Source organism: Chelonoidis abingdonii, chromosome 4, assembly GCF_003597395.2.
Source record: "Chelonoidis abingdonii isolate Lonesome George chromosome 4, CheloAbing_2.0, whole genome shotgun sequence".
NCBI lineage: Eukaryota > Metazoa > Chordata > Testudines > Testudinidae > Chelonoidis > Chelonoidis abingdonii.
In genome coordinates, this window is record NC_133772.1 from 97,320,304 (window position 1) to 97,340,584 (window position 20,281).

General features: G+C 36.9%; 1 protein-coding gene across 8 annotated transcripts in view; it reads right to left on the minus strand.

Annotated features, from left to right (window-relative positions):
- Positions 1-20,281, minus strand: part of CDIN1 (CDAN1 interacting nuclease 1) — a 184,305-nt gene that overhangs the window by 146,700 nt on the left and 17,324 nt on the right. For 5 of the 8 annotated variants that reach the window (XM_032789316.2, XM_032789318.2, XM_032789322.2 and 2 more), the window contains exons 2-4: positions 8,011-8,056; positions 7,074-7,138; positions 3,253-3,313 (exon numbers count right to left, since the gene is read on the minus strand). The exons of 1 other annotated variant lie outside the window; for it this stretch is intronic. In XM_032789316.2, coding sequence (XP_032645207.1) covers positions 3,253-3,313; positions 7,074-7,138; positions 8,011-8,056 — 172 coding nt within the window. Of the gene's footprint in view, positions 1-3,252; positions 3,339-7,073; positions 7,139-8,010; positions 8,057-20,281 lie in introns of all 8 variants that reach the window. 2 more of the 8 variants (XM_032789324.2, XM_032789319.2) reach the window with 2 other exon arrangements.

The following is a 20,281-nucleotide window of genomic DNA, read 5'->3' on the forward strand; positions in this document are numbered from 1 at the left end:
ATTACTGGAGCGAATCAAGTTTTTTTATTTAACCGTAAGACAGCAAACCTTACTCACATATTATCACAATGAATTTTTCTTGATAGGTTTTCAAGTCCAGTATTCTCACAAAATTTTTATCTTGATTTAGTAACTAGACAAAAAGGCTGGCTTCATTTGTACATATAGCTTTTTTTCAAATACGTATGTACTTGGATGTCCTTAAACTCCCCAAGTAGAAAGAAATGCTTCCACAGGGCTGCTTATTTCCAATAACCCACATCAGAGCTGACACATGAAAAATGGTGAAATTACTGAAGGCAGTCCAGCCTGAATAAGGACTACCTTATTAGTTCAGGTACTTGCATCTCCCTAATTTTCATATTAATCATGTGTCCATCTTTCTCTGAAATAGGGCCATCAAGCTTCATGTCAGAATTTAGCATGTAAGTAAAATTCAGAGTGCTTCAAATCTCACTTGAAAGTATTTGTATGTAGAGACTAGTCTGACTAATTTTACTATTCCTAACAAAAAAAGATTTTTTAAAAATTGTTTAGTATTGTTCCAGTACATGTACAATGTAAAGATGTCTGAACATAATTTATAAAAATTTAAAAGAGCCTCACATAGCCTCAAAAAAATAATTGGAACTGTTCTTATTCACCAGAGCTGCTATATACTGTAATGTACCTATGTAATATATTTCTCATCAGTTTTTACAGTTTCCACTGATTAAATATATATTGACTCATAAAGTATTACTATTACATCAATTGTCAGCAGATGCAAGATCATGTCATTTAAATATTAACTATCACATAAAAATGGCAGCTTGATTGTTTGGAAGCAGTAATATGGTGCTAGTTATTGTCACAGTTCCCTAATGCATTAGGCAGCGCACATGCACACACACAACCAAAACAAAAACCAAACAAAAACACCCAACAGAAAACACTGCCTTTCTTATGTACCTTACTGGACAGCAAACAAATAAGTTACTTAAAGAACTTCCCTCTCTCTATAATTTTTTATTTATTTCTGATCTAAAGAAAAAATTGTCTGAATTCCAAAGGTGCATTAGTACAATATGGGTAAAGGGAGGTTTCTAGAATCAGAAATTATATGCATCATCTGTAAGTGAATGGGAATATCATGGGTAGAGGAAGAAATGCAAACAAAATATGTAAAAATTAAGAACACTAACACTGTATTACTTTGCTCTGATGAGATGCTCTTTTGTGATAGTTCTCATGCAATATAGCAAGCCTAGTTAATTTACCAAAAATTCTTACTAAACCAATTATTTCTTCATTCAAATAGGACAGAATACATTTAAAGCCTTCGGCTTTCATAAATAGCAAAAAGGCATGCTTTGCCAATAATATAAGGTAAATCTCTTATTATATGTTAACTGTATCATCAGGGTGTGCAGACACTTCATAGACCATTAAAACCTGCTAGTAACTGATAGGTAATGGCTCATTTGCTGACTGCAGCAATGTACAAGAGACTGAAACTGAAAGAGGAGCCATCCTTTCTTGATAATATAACACGTAGAACTTGCTGCTATTGCAACACTTAATGTTCATAGTGTCACATCATTTTTAATGCAAACACTCATTTTCTGCCTTACTCCTATGTTTTCTATTAAAGTGCAACACAAAAACAGCATACATATCATTCTATCCCTTTGAGGGTTCCACAAGCAGTTCCAAGTCAAATCAGATATAGTATTGCTATTATTATTGTAAATAAATACTTCAGAGTTTAAGGCAGAGGTGCCTCGAACTGTGGGGCGTGGAAAAACATTTGCAGGGGCTGGGGGCAGGCAAGTGGCAATGCCAGGTGGCTTGTGGCAGCCCCACACAGCAGAGCTTGGTGGGGTGACCAGATAGCAAGTATGAAAAATCGGGACGAGGTGCGGGGGTAATAGGCGCCTATATAAGAAAAAGCCCCCCAAACCAGGCCTGTTCTTACAAAATCAGGACATCTGGTCACCCTAGGGCTCGGTCAGTCCCCACAGGAGGTAGGGAGGGAGTGCCACCTTCATCCCTTGATTCACCTCAGCAGGCCAATCACCTTTGGGTCACTGTCAACATCTGCTGCGGCTGCACCAATTTCCACTCTTGGCAGCCTCTGCACTCAGCACTGGCTCCGCCCCCAGAAATAGTCACACATACCTTCCCCCACCCTGAAAATCCAAAGGGAGAGGGCCAGGGATTGGCCCTGCCCTAGTGGTGAAGCCTGATTGCAAGGTAGAAGCAGCACACTGCTGAGGAAGACTTGGCTGTGCCATTGGTAAGTATTTGTGTATTTGAAACTTACAGGTGTAGGTAATTTAATTACAGCTGTGCTAAGGTCTCCATTAGCCTACTCATAAACCTATCATGCATACTTTTGCATGTACCTATTTTTGCCTGGGTTGAGGGGCACAAGCAAAAATTGTAACTCAAGAGGGCGGGGGAGGGGGGGAAGAAGAGACACGACTCAGTTCAAGAAGTTTGCAAACTGCTGGTTTAAGGGCTTGATATTTCATTTTTTCTAGTAGGCTCATTACCACTATTATGAACTTTTTATATCTTCATACAAAGTAACGTTTGGAACACACTTTTTTAATGAAAACAACTCATCGTGTCCCAAACAGATTCATACCATAGTTACCAAACAATATCAATAAATTAGTTACTATCTCGTTAAAGAGGCAAGTGTACCAAACTTCTGGTACACAAAGTTTTCAAAGATATTGATATATTGAGTGTTTAATTTGCTTAATTGCTTCATATTAATCTGTCATCCTTAGCCATTCCACTAATTTGTATAAATGGAAATAGAAGAGTCAAGGAAATGAATTGCTTTTAACCCTTAACTATAAAATCATGGATTTGTAGGGGCCGGGGGAAAGAAGGAGAGAGTTTAAACAAGAAACCCAAATCATGTTATTAGTCTATATGTCTTTAATCAACATGGGTTTTTAAAAAATAAACCAGCATGTTAAACAGCACTTGTTTTACTCAGTTTATCTAAAATTTTCAACAAAATAAAAATTCCAGAAGCCTCTTACACATTTGCCTTGTAGAAACTAATTACTTTAACTGATTTATTAATAAATGGGGCTCTTTGTCCAATTATTGGAAGTAGTAACAGACTTGGGAACAATTTCATATGTCTAATGTGCCTTGAAACCATTTTTTTAGGTTAATTACATTTCTAAGTCAAATCACTACAGATATGTCCCTTAGGTTTTACACAGGAAGATTTTAAAAAATGATTACCTCATTGGCTAGCTCCAGTAGTACAGGGGCACCTGCATTTTTCACCACCCCACTCAGGTACCTAGACAAGACAAAGCCAGGTAAATCTGCAGTGGCAAGAAAAGGCCATCTTCAACATGTTAGAAATACACAGGGGACACTTTCTCTTGGGCAAATGCCACACACAGCCTGGCTAGAAAACATTACTTTGATAGTTTATAATACTTATAATCAAAAGATTCCCTATCATTAACTTTACATGGTTCCCTCCTGCAGATGTGTAAGATATATCAATCTCAGTTAAGTACTTATTAAAAATACAACAAGCCAAGAAAATAATCTTTCAAAATTGTATTTTGGGCTGAATGCCGTATAAACAAACACATTATATCTGTATTATTAAAAGATGCATAACACAAGAAATCTCTACTATCCACAATGATTTGGAGCTCAACATTATCTTCAAATGCATATGCATGCATCATTATGCAGCTACTGTGCATGTGGGCAAAAATATGCAAATACAACTACTGATTTTACCAGTTAGGCAGCAGTCTCACAGCTCTGATGTAAGCTTTCTGTATTTAGATTAACAATATCAAATGAATGCTACAAAATGAAAAGAAAGCCATTTTATGGTCAGAGCTGTACATACGGGTGATGAAGTTTCTGACCACTCCATCACACTGACTAGACTGCCTTTTTGCCTCCTTACTATCATTATTGTTTGATGTTTATATTGCATTAGTGCCTAGAGGACTCCCTTCAGGATTTGGTGGGAAGGAACTGCGTCACTGACAGTTGTGAGGGGGCCAAATGTCACATAGTAGCTACACTCTAAAGGATAGGAGTGGGAGAAAAGTCATAAAAAGCAATGTAGTACGCAACCTCTTCAGAAGATAAGTTTTGTGACAACTGCTCTCTGCACAAAATCTAAGACTAGTTGGATAAACTGCCAGAACCTCTCATGCTGGTAAATCAATCAATCAAATAAAATAAAAAAAGAATCTGTGTCCAGGAAAAGCAGAAAAGTGGTTTCTAGTGGTGGGACAATGACAAAGTCAGGCAGTCTGAGGTTTGTTACTGACTCCAATAACAGCTTGCTATGAATGGGTCAAAATGTATGTACGCCTCAGTTCAACCATCTGTGAAATCGGTACAACATTTACCTATAACTCCTCACAAGGGTACTGTGATTTCTAGCATTTGTAAAGCATTTTGAGGTTCATTCATGACAGGTATGATAGAAGATCATCTTATGGAAAAACATTTTCAGTTGCATGAATAACTACTTAAAAAGTCCCCAGCATACAGATGAACACACATAATTTGTTTTGGTGAAACAAACAAGAGTTTCAGATGAGTAGCACTCACTCGACACTGACATCCTATAACTTCATACTACCTGGTTAGTCCACTGTCAGCAGTAGCTACTTTCTTTAATTTATTACAGGCCAAAAGCATCTCCAGCCCTGGTGTATACTTTATTATGAATTTAGTGACTTCCTGTCTTGAAGATACACACTGTGTTGAGGTGGACTGCTTCATGATGCTGAAAAGCATCCTGGTCTTTCTGGTAAACAGCTTCCAATTTTGCCCACCTCCAAGATTACTTCAGGGTGCACAGAGTTGAGCACAAATCGACACCTACACTCAGCGGCACTATTACCTGTTCCCAGCAGCACCACTATTCCAAGAAAGCAGGACTAGTACCATTCCATCAGTGGGAACCAATGATTATTACAGACCAGTCTGCCATGCTACAAGTGTAAACCATGGCAAATTTGTCTTTCAACACCAAGCCTACTCATCTTAACCCTCAACCACATCACTGGCAAGTGTTGATCCTGTTGCTCCTTCCAGTTCCCTCCTAGTAGGCGGGCAGATATTCACCCTATTGCAGGCAGAAGCAATTTGCCCCTGTAACTTACATAATGTATTATTTATAAAAAGAAAAGGCTCAAGTTCAGACAAGCCTTCCCTGCACAAGGATGCAGAATGACTGCTCATCTCTGTCTCGGAGACAAAGCAAGAAAATCTCATAGAAGAAAGTCAGCACAAACTACAACAACACTGAAATTAAGGTCCTTTTGGATGAAAAATCACGCTTACTATTTCTGTACATGGCACTTTGGTATTATAGTAACTGGAGCATTAGAAAACACTAAACTGAGATAAGTTTCTTCAAATGTTACAATAAAAAAAATGTAATATATGCACCCTCATTTAAATTTTTCTGCCAAGTATTCAAACTCTATTTAACTACTTCAGTCAGACAAATCTTTCCTTACTTAGCCCAAATACCCACATGAAATCTATTAAATTAGTAGATTACTCACCAAGATGTTTTAGTAGATTTATTAATGTATTTTATGCAGCTGTGTTAAATTAACAAGACAAAATAATTGGAGAAAACATTTTTTTTTACATCATTTCCACTACCATCAAGCTTCAGACGTGAATTTGATATGCACATACTTGAGACTGTACAAAACATGAGGAAGATATGGGGCCAAATCCTGCTTGCCTTATGAAAACAGACTTTACTCACATGAACCTTCTTACTGGCACCAATGCAACTACTGCTGCATATAAGGCAAGCAAGGTTTGGTTCTGTGTTTCCTGCTCTAAGACATTTATAACAAAAATAGATAAACATTACACTGGGTGATCTGAAGACACATTTATCACAAAGTGGTTCAAGTGTTCTAATAACTAACACTTCTCAGAACATGTTGAAACAGTCATAGTTAATGTATTGTTATTTACTGAAACTGTACTAGTGAAAATTAGAAACAATATTATGCAGTAATAGTGTGAATTTGAAGGATTTTTAACAAATATCCTCCCTAAAGAAGAATCAATACTGGGACAGGCAAAATGTGACCAGTGCAATGTGATAAGGCAGTGTAACTATTTTTCAAAAGAAAAATAGCAAAATATGGTGCATTAGATTTTCCTCCTTCACGTCTAATAGTACGAGGTTGTCCTTAGTTCTAAATATATGACTTTGCAGAAACATTGAGACTAGCTAATTGTTTACAAATGAAAGCTTTTTGTTTATTTTCCTCATTCATAAAGATAATATTAAAGCATAAATACCAGATGCCTATAATCACAATCTCACTTGCCATGAAAGCTCTTCAGATATGTCAGTCTACATAGTAATATTTTAATTGTATATCTCTACCAGTTATCAGTATGCCCCAATTATGTCATTGAGATGTCTAAAGAAAAGTCAGTAGAACTAAGAAACTATAAGGTGTTAGCAATTACTATTTATTAACTCAAGATGCATACAAGTGTAAAGTTATTTCGTAAAATGACATATTAAAGGTTTTCATTTCTCCTTAAAAGGTGTTTCTGACATTCATGTGGTTTTAAGTTTTAGTTCACTCCTGTTTACATTATATTGGTAAATACATTAATTTAATATGCAATTTTTTACATAATAAAAAGTGTCTAACTTAAACAAAACATTTATAACTGAGCAGGCCTCCTCAATTTGGGTAGTTTTCTCTCACCAATATAATTTATATCATCAATCTTGGCACGTAAATCTTTTAGCTTTCAGAATAAGGCAATACATAACACTAACACATGTGCTCCAAAAGATATAATCATGTCATCTTGTCTTTAAGCCTAGAAATTCTACTGCTAAAACTGAAGAGAAGACTTCTGACTCAAGGATCTTTCACTGAAATTATCTTGGGGTACTTCCACCATCCTATTTGTTAATTTATTTTTATATTAAATTAGCTTAATAACCTGATTTACTCAATTATAATTACAATTAGTAGGTACCTCAATACCTTCTAGCGGGATGAGAAGGTAGGTCATACCTTTGGTAGTAAGTTTCAATAGCCTCAGCAGTATGATGCTTTGCATGTGTTCTTTTGATTTGTTTCTGAGAAGAAAAAATAAAACAAAACCAGAGGTTTTTATGATGTATCACATCAGACATATAAAGCATGAATGTCTGAGTGCATGCTTTTTGGCCACCGTATTCAGCTTATAAGGGAAACTGAATTATATTTTGAGAATTCTATATAGAAATGGTTTTTCATCTATCTATTGAATAGAACGTCTTCAGACTGTACTGCAATGTACCGTATATGTAAAAGCCAGTAAGGTCATAGTAATTGAATCTAAATAAGTTTGCTGAGGGCTGTAGAGGGCAAAGAAAAACTTGTTCTCTCTTTCAACCTTTGTATTAATTTTCCCTCAATTCAATTCCATCTAAGTCCTCTGCATTCTAGTTTTACAATTCAATTGCCATTTTTAACCAGGAAGAGCATTGCTTAAAAACAACTTATTTGAAAAACCACAAAAAGTAATTCCACAGAGACTTGCCACTTGACTGACACCTGTCATCTCATGATAAATGACTCCATTTTCTGCCTCTCTTGCCTTCTGCCACTCCGGCAATGGTCATTTATCATCATCTCTGTCAGCAATGGAAAGCAGCACTGACAGTGCAAGTCAGCAAACATTTAGCACATGGAACCACGCAACACAGGGAAATTATTATTGTCAGAATAATAATGGTTTAGCATAATTTATTACAGGTCCACCAAATAAGCAAAGGCTAGATGTTATTAGACAGATGGATGGGTAGGCTTGGCAGCCATCCACTGAGACTCAGGCGGTGCTTGATGTGGAAAAGGGAACATCCTCCAAACCAATCAGAAAGCTGGCAGTTCAATTACAAAGAAATAAAGGGACATTCATCATTCAATTAGGCACCTGTCAACCCTCACAAAGGAGAAAACTTCTAACCTGGTACTCCTGGGAGAAGATGCTCAGCAGAGTGGACTGCGATTGACTGGAACAAATAAAAGAAGGACAAAGTTAATTACTGGAGTGCACTGCAAAGAAACAAAAGAGAAGGGAGCTTCAAAGTAGGCCTGCTGGCCTGTAATCTAACAGAACATGAAAACAAGTGTGGAAAAGTTGTTCCAGATGAACACCTCAGACAAAGGCTTCCTGCTGCTAGGTCAAGGGGGGAGAGAGAAAGGGGATGAGGGTGGGGAGAAAAATATAGCAAGAGTTTCAAAGGAAACTAACATTGTTTGGGTGATTCTTTTTCAGCTTCAGAACCCACAAAGTCATATCAGTAGCATGTAGTGGAGTTAAAAGGGAGGGGAAGAACAAAAACAAAGCAAATTTCCATTAATAATTGATGGAGTTAAATTCCATTAGCACTTGGGAACATGCCACTTGTTCATTGGCAACATACTGAAATTCATTTTGCTAGCAGCAAGGGGACCTCTTCAGTAGCTGTCTCATATTCAGGGTAGAAACTTAGCTCTCTGTCAGAAGTAGCATATGGGACTACTGGAACATTCCCACTGAAACTGATGTGCTTTGAAAATAGAAACTTTCACAGCAGGAAGCTGAGATTCCCTGGAGTCGGTCATTTCCAAAGGCTGCCATAAGCTTCATTCATCTAAGGCGCCACTCAATGTCAAACACCTGGCAATGAAGCAACTTGGAAAACATTCTTCCCAAGTGGGAATTTTTCCCTCAGAATTGTTAACATTTAGAAATGGGACAAGATTTTTTCCTCTAAAAGGCAAATCAATACCACACCGCTACAGTCTTCAATTGTCCTCTGCGGATATCCAGCTCATCACATCTTGCATACAATTAATTACTTCTGATATATTTTCTTACCAAATGCAATTGAACAAATTACAGTTTCAATAAATCGAATTTTATAGTACAGCAAAGCAGTATGAATAATTAACAGTTTTCCTTTCATGAATGCATCTACTAAGACATATCTTAGATTGTTCTGATATTCAGGAACAAAGACTGAAATCATATTCTTCTATCAGCTAACTCATACAGTTCACTACACAAGAATTTAACAATAGCATTATGTCTATGCCTTGCTATTGTGTTTTACATTGCTGACCCTAACACGGTACAAACTTAAATGTTCTATCTAAATATTTACATAACCCCACTATGGTAGTATTTAAACGCCTCAGCTAAAGATAAGGAAGTATTATTACCATTTTATAGATGGAGAACTGAGACACAGAGAGATTAAATAATGGTGTCTAAAATTCACAGCAAGTATGAGGTAGAACCAAGAGTAAAGTCCAGATCTCCCAAATCACAGGGCTTTTACTACAAGATCATTGTTTCTTTACCTGCCCCAGTCATATCATTATATTTTAATATTAGAATTGTAGATAGATATTAGTCTCTCTAATATACAGTTTTACAGAATACTACTGAATAGAATTATAGAAAAATTTAACAAAGTTACAAGACAGTCAAATGATGCAAATAAATGCATATGAAAATTTCATATTTAACTTACTACTCTTTATATTAAGGTAGAGCCTATAAGATCCAAAAAAGATCAGAGCGTTATGTTGCTAAGTGATTGGTTTGTGGATATGGTTAGAACAACAGGCAAGGATGATGAATTTAGCAGCAATGATTTGAATGGAAAAGAAGGAGATGAGAGGGGTATTGGAAAGATCCATGAGGAATTTGCAGTAGTCAATATGGGAGATGGTGATGGCCTGCACAAGACTTTTGATGGTGTGGACATACAGAGGTGGTGAAGCAGGGATCTCAAGGATCTTATGAAGGAAGCAGCAGCAAGATTTGGGCACCATCTGGATGTGCAGAGTTAGTGTGTGTGGAGTCCAACATGACACTCAGATTATGGGCCAGGGGAGGCGGTGAGTGAAAGAGAGGATAGCTGTGTCGTCTACCATGACAGAGAAAAGGGAAGACTGGGAGGGAAGACAAGGAGTAAAGATTTCTTTTTAAAATGTGAAGCAGATAAATCCTATTTTTCTTTAAACAAAAAGGCTAAAGTGACAAGTCATTCTACAGTACGGAGGATATGTACGTAAATTAAAACCAGTAAAGACTAATATAACAGATGGAACAGGAAATCTCCTATGGCCGCAATTTATCTCAAAATATTGTAGACAGAAACCTTAAATCAGCTTCAACATCTTATTAAAATAAATTCATGATTTTATTAACCCCCAACATCTTTTTACAAGAACTGAAATTAATGATCCATTATTTATTTTTCTAAAAAGGTGTCTGTCACACAATTTAAATAAGAGAACTGTTTCTCCTTTTCTTGATTCTATGTTCAATATAAGATTTCTCTCTGATTATATTCTACATCTCTTAGTGACTTCAATTGGCCTGCTTCCTCTCCTAATCCCCAACTTTCTTCTACCAGTTCCCTTCCTCTTATCCATGTTATCCCAACTACTGTACTTTCCTGTTTGTTCCCTCTCAGTCTTACGTAACGCGAATTTTGCATAAGTCACAAACATATACGCAACCATTACTGGGGGAGGGGGGGGAGGGCGGCACACAAAAACACACCCTCCTATTTCTGGCTTACAGAACTTTTTCCATAAGTGCGGATTTGCGTAAATCAGGTTTGCATAACCCGGAGCGGAGAACCCTGTACTATCTAGCTGAAGCTGTTTAAGAATGCTTTCGGGGGAGGGGGAGAGGAAGAGGATCTACAACTTATGGATTCCTTGGACTCTGTTCAAAGCTGTCAACCTTGCACTCGAATTAATCTTTTTACCTTGAAGATCATGTATAATGAACTTTCTACTCAGTATGTATAAACATATATTGACATTCATGTCATACTTTTATCTCCATGCCTGATTAGTTTAATTTTTGTTCTTGTCATTTCAAAATTGGATTTCTATGGACAACAGCAGAATGGATTCAAAAGACTCTTCTTTCAACACTGGGAGATGCCAAAATCTTATCTAAGAAACATAAATGGCTTCTATTTTCGAAACTGAAATGTCATTTTAGGCTCCAACTCACATACAGCCACAAAGACCTCCTGTGTAAAAATATTATGGGAACGAAGGTTTGATTGCATACAGGGTCTACTGGACTAAACTATAAATAATCAATGCCACAGCCAACTTTAAATCTTGTACAAGAGTTAAATATAAAATGCGTTCGGAGAAAAACAGTGGGCATTTCCTGGCACAAGCAGCTTTTGTTTTTAAGTCTTCTGGTTGTTACTGCCATCCACAGACACCACTCTGGAAATTTTGAATGCAGTGTATATTTCTTGAGTATCTATGGGATAATATGTTGATGCGAATAAAATTATATTTCATAGATTGTCACAGTACAGAATTAGTTTATGTCCATGCAGAATCTGGTGGACCAGAGGATTTCATTAGCATCAGTTCCGATATTCCAAACAGTTCTATATAGAGGATGACGGCTGAACCAAAGACTGGTCTGTGGCCTAGTTTAAGTTGTAGTGTAGTATAGCTTAAATCAACATAAATTATGTCACTCAAGTGTGTGAATTAGCAACATAATTTATGCCGATTTAAGCACTAGTGTGGGCAGCACTATATCCATGGGGGAGCTTCTCACACCAGCAGAGTTACTGCCACTCACGGAGACTGAAGTAATTAAGCCAACAGAAGAGCTCTCCTGTCAGCTTACAATGGCTACACTGATGCACTGATGCAGCTGCACCGCTGTAAGGTCTCTAGTGTAGCCATAGCCTCAGTCTTTTGCTAAACACTATATTCAGCTGGGTTTCAAAACAAAAAAGAAACCCCTTTGAACCTATGCTACCAATAGCTGCAGATAATTTCTGGTAAATTGATTACACTTTGTAATATTTATTTTTTAAATGTATACGACACATAACATTTTAGTTAGTTAATTTTCTAAGATTTCAGCAACTGTACACACACAGAATAAATCAAGCTTACCCTTTAGAGACTCTGATTTTAAAACTGATTCTGCCTCTATCCATCCCACACACCCCTCTTCCCTATGTGTGTTTTACTTAAGTTGGTGAAGCCAGAAATTCAGCTCCACATTTTATGAATTTAACCACAGTACATAACAGAAAACACCAATTCAGCATGGATAAACTCCAAACCAATAAGTAGGGCCCTACCAAATTAACATCCATGAAAAACATACCATGGATCGTGAAAGATGATGTCCCCCCACCCCCTGGGAAATCTGGTCTTGTGTAATTTTACCCTATATTATACACAGATTTAATTGGAGAAACCAACATTTCTCAAACTGGGGGTCCCGACCCGAAGGGGTTGCAGGGGCTGGGAGGGGGTCTCACACGGTTATTGTAAGGGGAGGGGGGGTCATGGTATTACCACCCTTACTTTTGCACTGCTTTCAGAGTTGGGTGGCCAGAGAGCAGTGGCTGCTGGCCAGGCACCCAGCAATGAAGGCAGAACCCCACAGAGAGCAGCACAGAAGTAAGGGTGGCAATACCAAACCATGCCATCACACTGCTGCTGGTGGCAACACACCCTTCAGAGCTGGGCTTCTGGACAGCAACTCCAGCTGCCCAGCTCTCATGGCAGTGGCGCTAACAGCAGCAGTGCAGAAGTAAGGGAGGCAATACTGCAACCTCCCTTCACTAATTTTGCAAAAAAAAAAAAATTGGGGGGGCAGGGCTCCTATAGTTACAACACTGTGAAATTTCAGATTTAAAAATATATGAAATAATGAAATTTACAATTTTTAAAACCCTATGACCGTGAAATTGACCAAAATGGACTGTAAATTTGGTTGGTCTCTACCCATAACTATTCATCAAACATATGGATAAGAAACCTGCAAAAAAGCAAAGTGCATCATAGGACAACAATGATAATGCTTTAGCAAGAGGGAAGGGGGGAGGAAAAAGATTTGTGCTATGCATAAAAGATGAAAATAAAACATTCAAGTGTGTTTTTTATTTTAAGAGAAGACATTCATTTCCATCTACAAGAGAAGTTACTATCATGTTATAAAAAAAGAATGATCCACCTCACTAAAAACACAAAAGTAAAGGGTAAACATTCATTTAGGAAATATTTGAGCATTTAACAAACAATACCAGATTTACAAAAAAAACAAGCTATCGTTTTTGAAGACCCAAAGCAACAGATTCAAAATTTCATAACACACACATATAGTGGGTCTCCATTATAGGAGTTCAAGTAGGATTTCTCTCTCTCTTTCAAACTCTGCTGCATGGACATGCATTGTAAGTCACAGTCTAGCATAAAATGTTCATAAGCAGACAGCAAGTCTTATTTGGTATATAGTAATTTCTTTATGATTTTTTCCTATACAGACACTCCCCTACTTGAGTTTTGCATAAGTCAGAAATGTATACCTGACAGTTACACACAAAAAACCCCCCACCCACCTATTTAAAGCTTACACAACTTTTTCCTTAAGTGCGGATTTGCATAAATAGGGTTTGCGTAACCCAGGGGGCGTTTGTATAAAATAGTTTGTGAACACTGTGGAAAATATTCAATTATCTTCAAAATAGACCCTATATAGGTTATATATTCATATTGTACCTGTTCCCAGACTAGTTGATTTAACTCATCAACCAGCTGGCAATTTTGAATTTTGTAACTGAACAATCAGAAACTCATTTTCATCAAACATTAGCTTTTGAGATTAAAATTCGCTGTTTGCAAGTATTCATATCAGTAAAACCTGATCACTCAAATCTACATACATGTTTCACTGGTCACTCAGCTCTAATACTTAACCACTTAGTGAAGTGCTTTGAGATCATTGGATGAAGTGCTACTAGATAAGTGCTAGATACTACCAGTATCATCCTGAAGGTATTTTTGTTCAAACGATCAGGGTGAATCTGATTTAAATCCCTAGTCAGGAAGACTCGATTTAATCATGGATTCTACACACATACACAAAAAAATGTGCTTTCTTGTTGCTTGTTATAACCTTAATATGTATTCTTCACAACTCAGAGATAGATGTAGGTTTCAGTACACACTGTACATTTTTTAAGTGATTTATTTTGAAAACTTTTCAGATTAGTTTTACAGCTATAGCAGAAAACGTATGATTGATTGTTTGGTTATTTCATTTACCAAAAGGTTATTTAAGCAGCTATTTATGAAGTCATTGGGTGGTGAACTATCTCCAATTTAACAGGTTAATAATTAATATTTGCAGGATTTTCTTGCCATGCTGTGTTACGAGGAGATCACCACCAGACAGACATTTAAATTGTTTTATTTAACTAAAAAACAATGTTATATATTCTTGATTTTTCTTCTTCAACCGAAAACATATAATATTTTAACAAAACAAGCATATGAATTTTGTTAAACATTCAAGTTTTTTAAAATCAGGTTTGTTTTTGTTAAAATTGTTTTGAACTAAAATAGTTGATGTAATTTTTTAAAAAATATTTCATTTAACCATGTCAGCTAAGTCAATACGAGAAACTTAAAATATTGGCTTCTGCAGCTAACTCAGTCATCTGTACCTTCATTTTCCTGTTTGTTCATAAGCTGGAAGAGAAAAACAAGCTTTCTTGCTTTTTCGAGTCTCAGATGATTTCTCTCTTTGGAATGAATTAGTCCACAGGAAGAAAATATTCTTTCTACACTAGCAGAAGAAGCCACTGCTGTTAAATGTGAGATCATCACTTCAACAGTCTCTGAATCCAAGTGCTTAAGTGACTTCCACCAGTTCACTAGTGTGACCTTCTTTAAAACATCATCAGCAAACATATTTCTTGAATGGCTCATCCTTAGCTCTGAAGTTTGTTACAGTTGGACATCCAGCAATCATCCCTCCATAATGCCATCTCATAGCCAACTCTTCTTCAGCAGTTAAGGTTTGACCCTGGTACCGAGATTGAGAATATTTGCAAGAAAATGAGCTGCAGATAGTGCTTGTCCCATTCGTTTTTTTAATGCTTGTAATTTAACTCTGTCGTTGCAGTTTCTCTTTTTAAGATCTCGCGCAGTTCCTTCCAAATTTCAACAGTGTCAGCAATAATAAAACAGCTATTTCCCTGCATTTCGCCCAAGGCTACAGAAACAGGCTTCAAGGTACTCAGCACGTGTTCAACATTTCTCTTGAGCCCAATGTTGAGAACTTTGGCTGTGACCGTGCCATCTATTTTTTCACAATTTTGTTCACAAACTGTCATCAGATTAGGCCAGTTCCTGATATAGTGCAGTCCACTACTGAGTCCCATCACACGTCATGTGGGAGAGTTAGCTTGGTTCCTCCCACTTATTTTTCAGAGCAGCTGCTGCAAAGCGGTTGTTATGAAGTATTTTGCAATTTCAGCAACTTCAGCCTTTATTTCTGGAACACTGAAGTCTTCAGCTAGGAGGTGTATCAAATGAGCACTGCAACCATATGTTATTAGCTTGAGACTCTTCATTCTCTTCTAAATAATTTCTTCTCATCTTGGATACATTTGCAGCATAGTCTGTGACCAAGCTGTGTACTAGACATTTGAATTTTTTTTCATAGCTTGTTATAGCTTTTACTCCTATTTCTTGTAAGTATTCTGCTGTGGGTGCATTTCCTGATATATTAATTGTTTCTGTAAGGAAGACATTTCCTTCTTCTTTTGTCACACAAGCACATACAACAGGATTATTGTGGACATTGCTCCACCCATCAAGACTCAGGTTAACAATTTTACCATCTAGACCTTTTGCACACTGCTCAATTTCTCTTTCATACACTTTATCCAGCAATTTGCCTGCAACATCTGCTCTGTTGGGTGGACTGTATCCTGGTCTTACTGACTGAATCATGTTAATGAAGTGTGTGTTCTCAATCATACAGAAAGGAGAGTTTGTTGCATAAACAAACCGGGCAATTTTTTCATCAATTACCTCTTTTTGTAATCTGCTGGTTCTTATCACAAAATTATCTATGGGCCTGCCTTATTCCTAAGCCCTGAGCTGTGATCAGGCTCAAAAATAAGACAGGTCCAGCAAATGCTATGATGGTCTACATTTGTGAGCTAAGAAAAGCGTAGGGAAGCCACCAACAGCTGTGTGTGGCAGGGCCTTACTCCTCTTTTTGCTGTTGCTTCTGGGAAATACTAAAGGTTTAATACATTTGTGACTCCCTGACAAAAACAAACACCTTAAAAACTAGTTCTTGTCTAAGTTCTTATTTGCCAAACTCAACTGTATTGATTTAAGCTAAATCAATTTAAGCAAGGTTTAAACCAGTTTCAATGTCTAAATTAAGGGTTCGCACCAGTGTAAATATGTTGTTTTTAAGTCTCTTTAGATACAATTGGCATCTTTTCTAAAACAGATCAGCACTTAGAGATTTTCTCCAATGGTTAAAACCCAAAGAAGCATGGAATAGTTTAACAAAATCTGAATACCAGAGCATAAGAAGTTTTTGGTATGATGAAACATCATTAGTAGACAATACTTTGGCTAATTCCCAACGAAGAGAGCAATATTTAAGAAATATTCTTATTATAAAATTGTATTATGGCATTAAAATAATCTATATTATTTGTCCGGAACCAGCTTGCTGCAGACTGGTATGCTACTTTCAATATTAGCTTATATTAAATTTAAAATCAAGATGAGGTTTAAGCTCAGCTATTCATCTGCAAAACTAAAAGTATCAATCCATTCTGAAATTCACCAATATTAGCTTCATTAAAACATACAGTAGCTTAATTCAAACAATATTTTATCAAGCACTTCTAATTATGAAACTGTTATAGATGTTTCTGTCAATTGATTATTAACAGATTCTATAGCTCTGGTAGGGATGATAACCTGACCTTGCATGAAATAAAAATAGTTTGACAAAAAAATATCCAACACTGTAGAGCGTGTGTGTGTGTCTGTGTGTGTAAGTAAAATTTTGCTGCTTATATCCAATAATGTGAGGAGAACCCTATGACAAAGCTCTGTGAAGGATACTTGAGAACGGTTATAACTCATATGACCTTGACACTGAAGTTGGTCTAACAACTTCTATACAATTTAGTGACGTGTGAAAACAGATAATGGTGCAATACATAGAAATGGCAGCATTTAAAATTCATAGTACCACAAGGCCATTACTTTTCCCGCTGGGCCACTTGAACTTTAATAATGGCTGACCTGGTTGGCCAATAAGTTCTAGCTGAAGACAGAGGAAAATTGCTAGTATTAGATACTGTTTGAATGATTTTTCATTTAGAAAGATTTTAGAAATTCCTTTAAAACAGAGCACCAATTCTTCCTGCGGACAGCTCATTTTTTTGGTGTCATCTTTAAATGGACAATACATTTTAAGGCAACTCCAATCTGAACAGTCTGTATCAAACACATGTAAAGAAAACAAAATGCAGATCTAAAAAAAATGCCAGAGTAAATACAGATTATCAGCAGAGGCAGTGAACATGTTATACGAATAATGCTAGTTCACCTGTGTTATATTTCTTTTCCTTTCAGCCACATCACAAGAAATGATGAGCAGGATTACCATTCAACAGTCACGGTAAAATAACTGTAACTTAAAAACACAGAAGATTATAACCCTCATTGAGGTATTTTGTAATCTCCAAAAAACAAGGAAAAAAAAATGTCAAGTCATCAAGAGAAGATGTAATTTTATGTGCATGTTTGCACACCTAAGTGTGCATGGAGACATGAGTAGTATTTCATAGATGCTAAATGAAAAAGGATAAACACCAATTAAAGGTACAAGTAAAAATGCAGTTGTGAAAACAGATAAGAAAGTCACACCAACAGAATATAATACTATGTAACTTCTTAAGTGAACTGACTGGCCTGCCTATTTTTGCTAATGCATGCTGAAAATAGAAATATCATTTTGGTACACCTTATCAAAGTTAAATGGCAGGGAATTTGTTGCATATACACTTAGAACATGGAAATCATGAAGAGATCTTTTGCAGTATTGCTCTTTCATCAAATTTGTAAAGCAAAACCTCTTGTGTGAAAACATAGGAAATGTTGTAAAATTAAATTTTACATACTGGAAAAATATTATGGGCAATACAGAACAATCCAGGTGAAAGATAAACAGATGCAGTTAAAGCAGTAAATATAAAAACTACGTCAAAACAACATACATAAACTCACTCTACCTGTCCAGCGTTCTCCCCCTCTCATCTCCCTCCCTTCAGCTAATCCCCTCCTAACAAAATCCCATCATAAAATTGGGAGGGGAAGGCTGGAGAAGTCATGGAACTAACATGAGGTTAGTAAGCCATCATACTGTTCACATATTATATCCTTTCTCCATCAGCACTTTGTCTACCATGTCTGTTTTGACTGTAAATGCTTCGGGACAGGGACTGTGTTACACTGTGTGTGTACAATGCCTTATACAATGGGATCCTGATCTTGGTTGGAGTCCCTAGGCACCACCATAATAGAAATACTAAATATTCCAATATAGAGTGAGTAAATATGCTCAACTATGGCACCACAATGAAGCCATTAGAGAGAGAAATCAGTATCCCTATAAAATCCCATGTTTGTGTGTTTAAATGTGACACTGGTAAACAGTTTTTCCAATACTCAGATAGCTTAAAAGTTACAGTGAAAACAGGTTTGTGTGTGACTTATACATGTGCACTCAGTATTTGGAATCCAGCTTTTGGCTCTTCCATAATAAGACCACTCCCAGAAATGATACCAGAGTATTGAGGGACAAAGCTGACAAGCATTTTTCATCAACAGAACAAAGTGTTTTATAAAGTTGAGTAAGCATTTATACTCTCATTTTAGAGATAGCGTAATGGAGATAAACAAGTCTTCTGACTTGCCCAAGGTACACAGCAAATTAGAGACAGAGCTAGGCATAGAACCCAAGTTGCTTTCACCCAGCCCCATGTTCAATCCACTACACCCGCTACACCTGCAGGAAGACATTAAATTGATTAATATACTGGAAGTCATTGTCCAAACTGAGTATAGGGCAGAAATAAGTAAACCGCAAAAGTGAATTTTTTTTTTAAATTACAGTTTTATATCTTGACATTGTAATCTGCCAATCAACTGAGAGTACGGCTCCAAAAGTGCATGATGAACTGACGCACATTACTCCTACCTATTTCATCTACATTTTATTTCTATCCTCAACTTGATCAGCACTTACTCCTAGTATTTCCCTCTAGGGATTTGTTTTAAAATGGCAGTGAAATAAAAAAGGCAATGAAGAGAGGATATTATATATCAGTTCTGTGAGCCTTTCACATCTTGCTCACCAGTTCAAATCTGGACTGAACTGGCAGTGAGCAAAAGTCATTGCCATCTGATGATGGCCTGTGTGAACAGAGTTTGGTGGTCTTACTCCATCTTCCAGGTTGTCTTGCAGCATAAAAACTATAATTACAATGAACATTAAGTGGCAGTTAAGGCAGAATAACCAAAGACTCAGTGTTCAGAGAGATTGGGTTACCCTCTCTTACCCTTACGGCATATCGCCACTGTCCAGGTCACCTTAGTCAGGCTCATGGGGCTCGGGCTGCAGAGCTATAAAACTGCAGTGTAGACACTTGTGCTTGGACTGGAATCTGGGCTCTGAAATCGTGCAAGGAGGGTAGGTCTCAGAGCCTGGGTTCCGGCCCAAGCATTTACAGAGGAATTTTATAATCCTGCAGCTCAATCACCATGAGGTTGAGTCAGCTGACAGGCTCAGAAACTTGACGCTTTGTGTTTTTTATGGCAGCGGAGACATAACCTAGATGACCATCTTCAGGTCAGAGTTGAGGCCTATAAGTTACAGTAATGGGATCACATTGTACTCAGATTGTGGCGGTGAGCATCATCTGACAGAATCGTCCCATGTTTTCATTTCCATCTATCTGTTTGGGCAATTATATGGTTCCCTCAACAGCATCGTTTCAGATCACGATACCTCAGCCCATTTGATAAGGACTATAACAATTTTATGATAATATATAGACTTAATTTGATTTATGCAAAACGAGAAAGTAATTTCATTTGGTAATCTCCCTTACTTTTTTCCCTTTAAATCTGATCTGAGCACATAATCTATTATTTTTCCTCCTTTTTTTTAAGCCATATACTAGCCTCCAAAGTGATAAATACACTAGTGCCATTTCAGAAGCATATTTTTCCTTTCATACGTATTAACTTCAACTCTAAAGATAATTGGACCTTGGATTTGCATTTAAAAATTAGAAAAATACTTTGGCCTGTATAAAAACATATGTGCCAATTAAAAATCCATA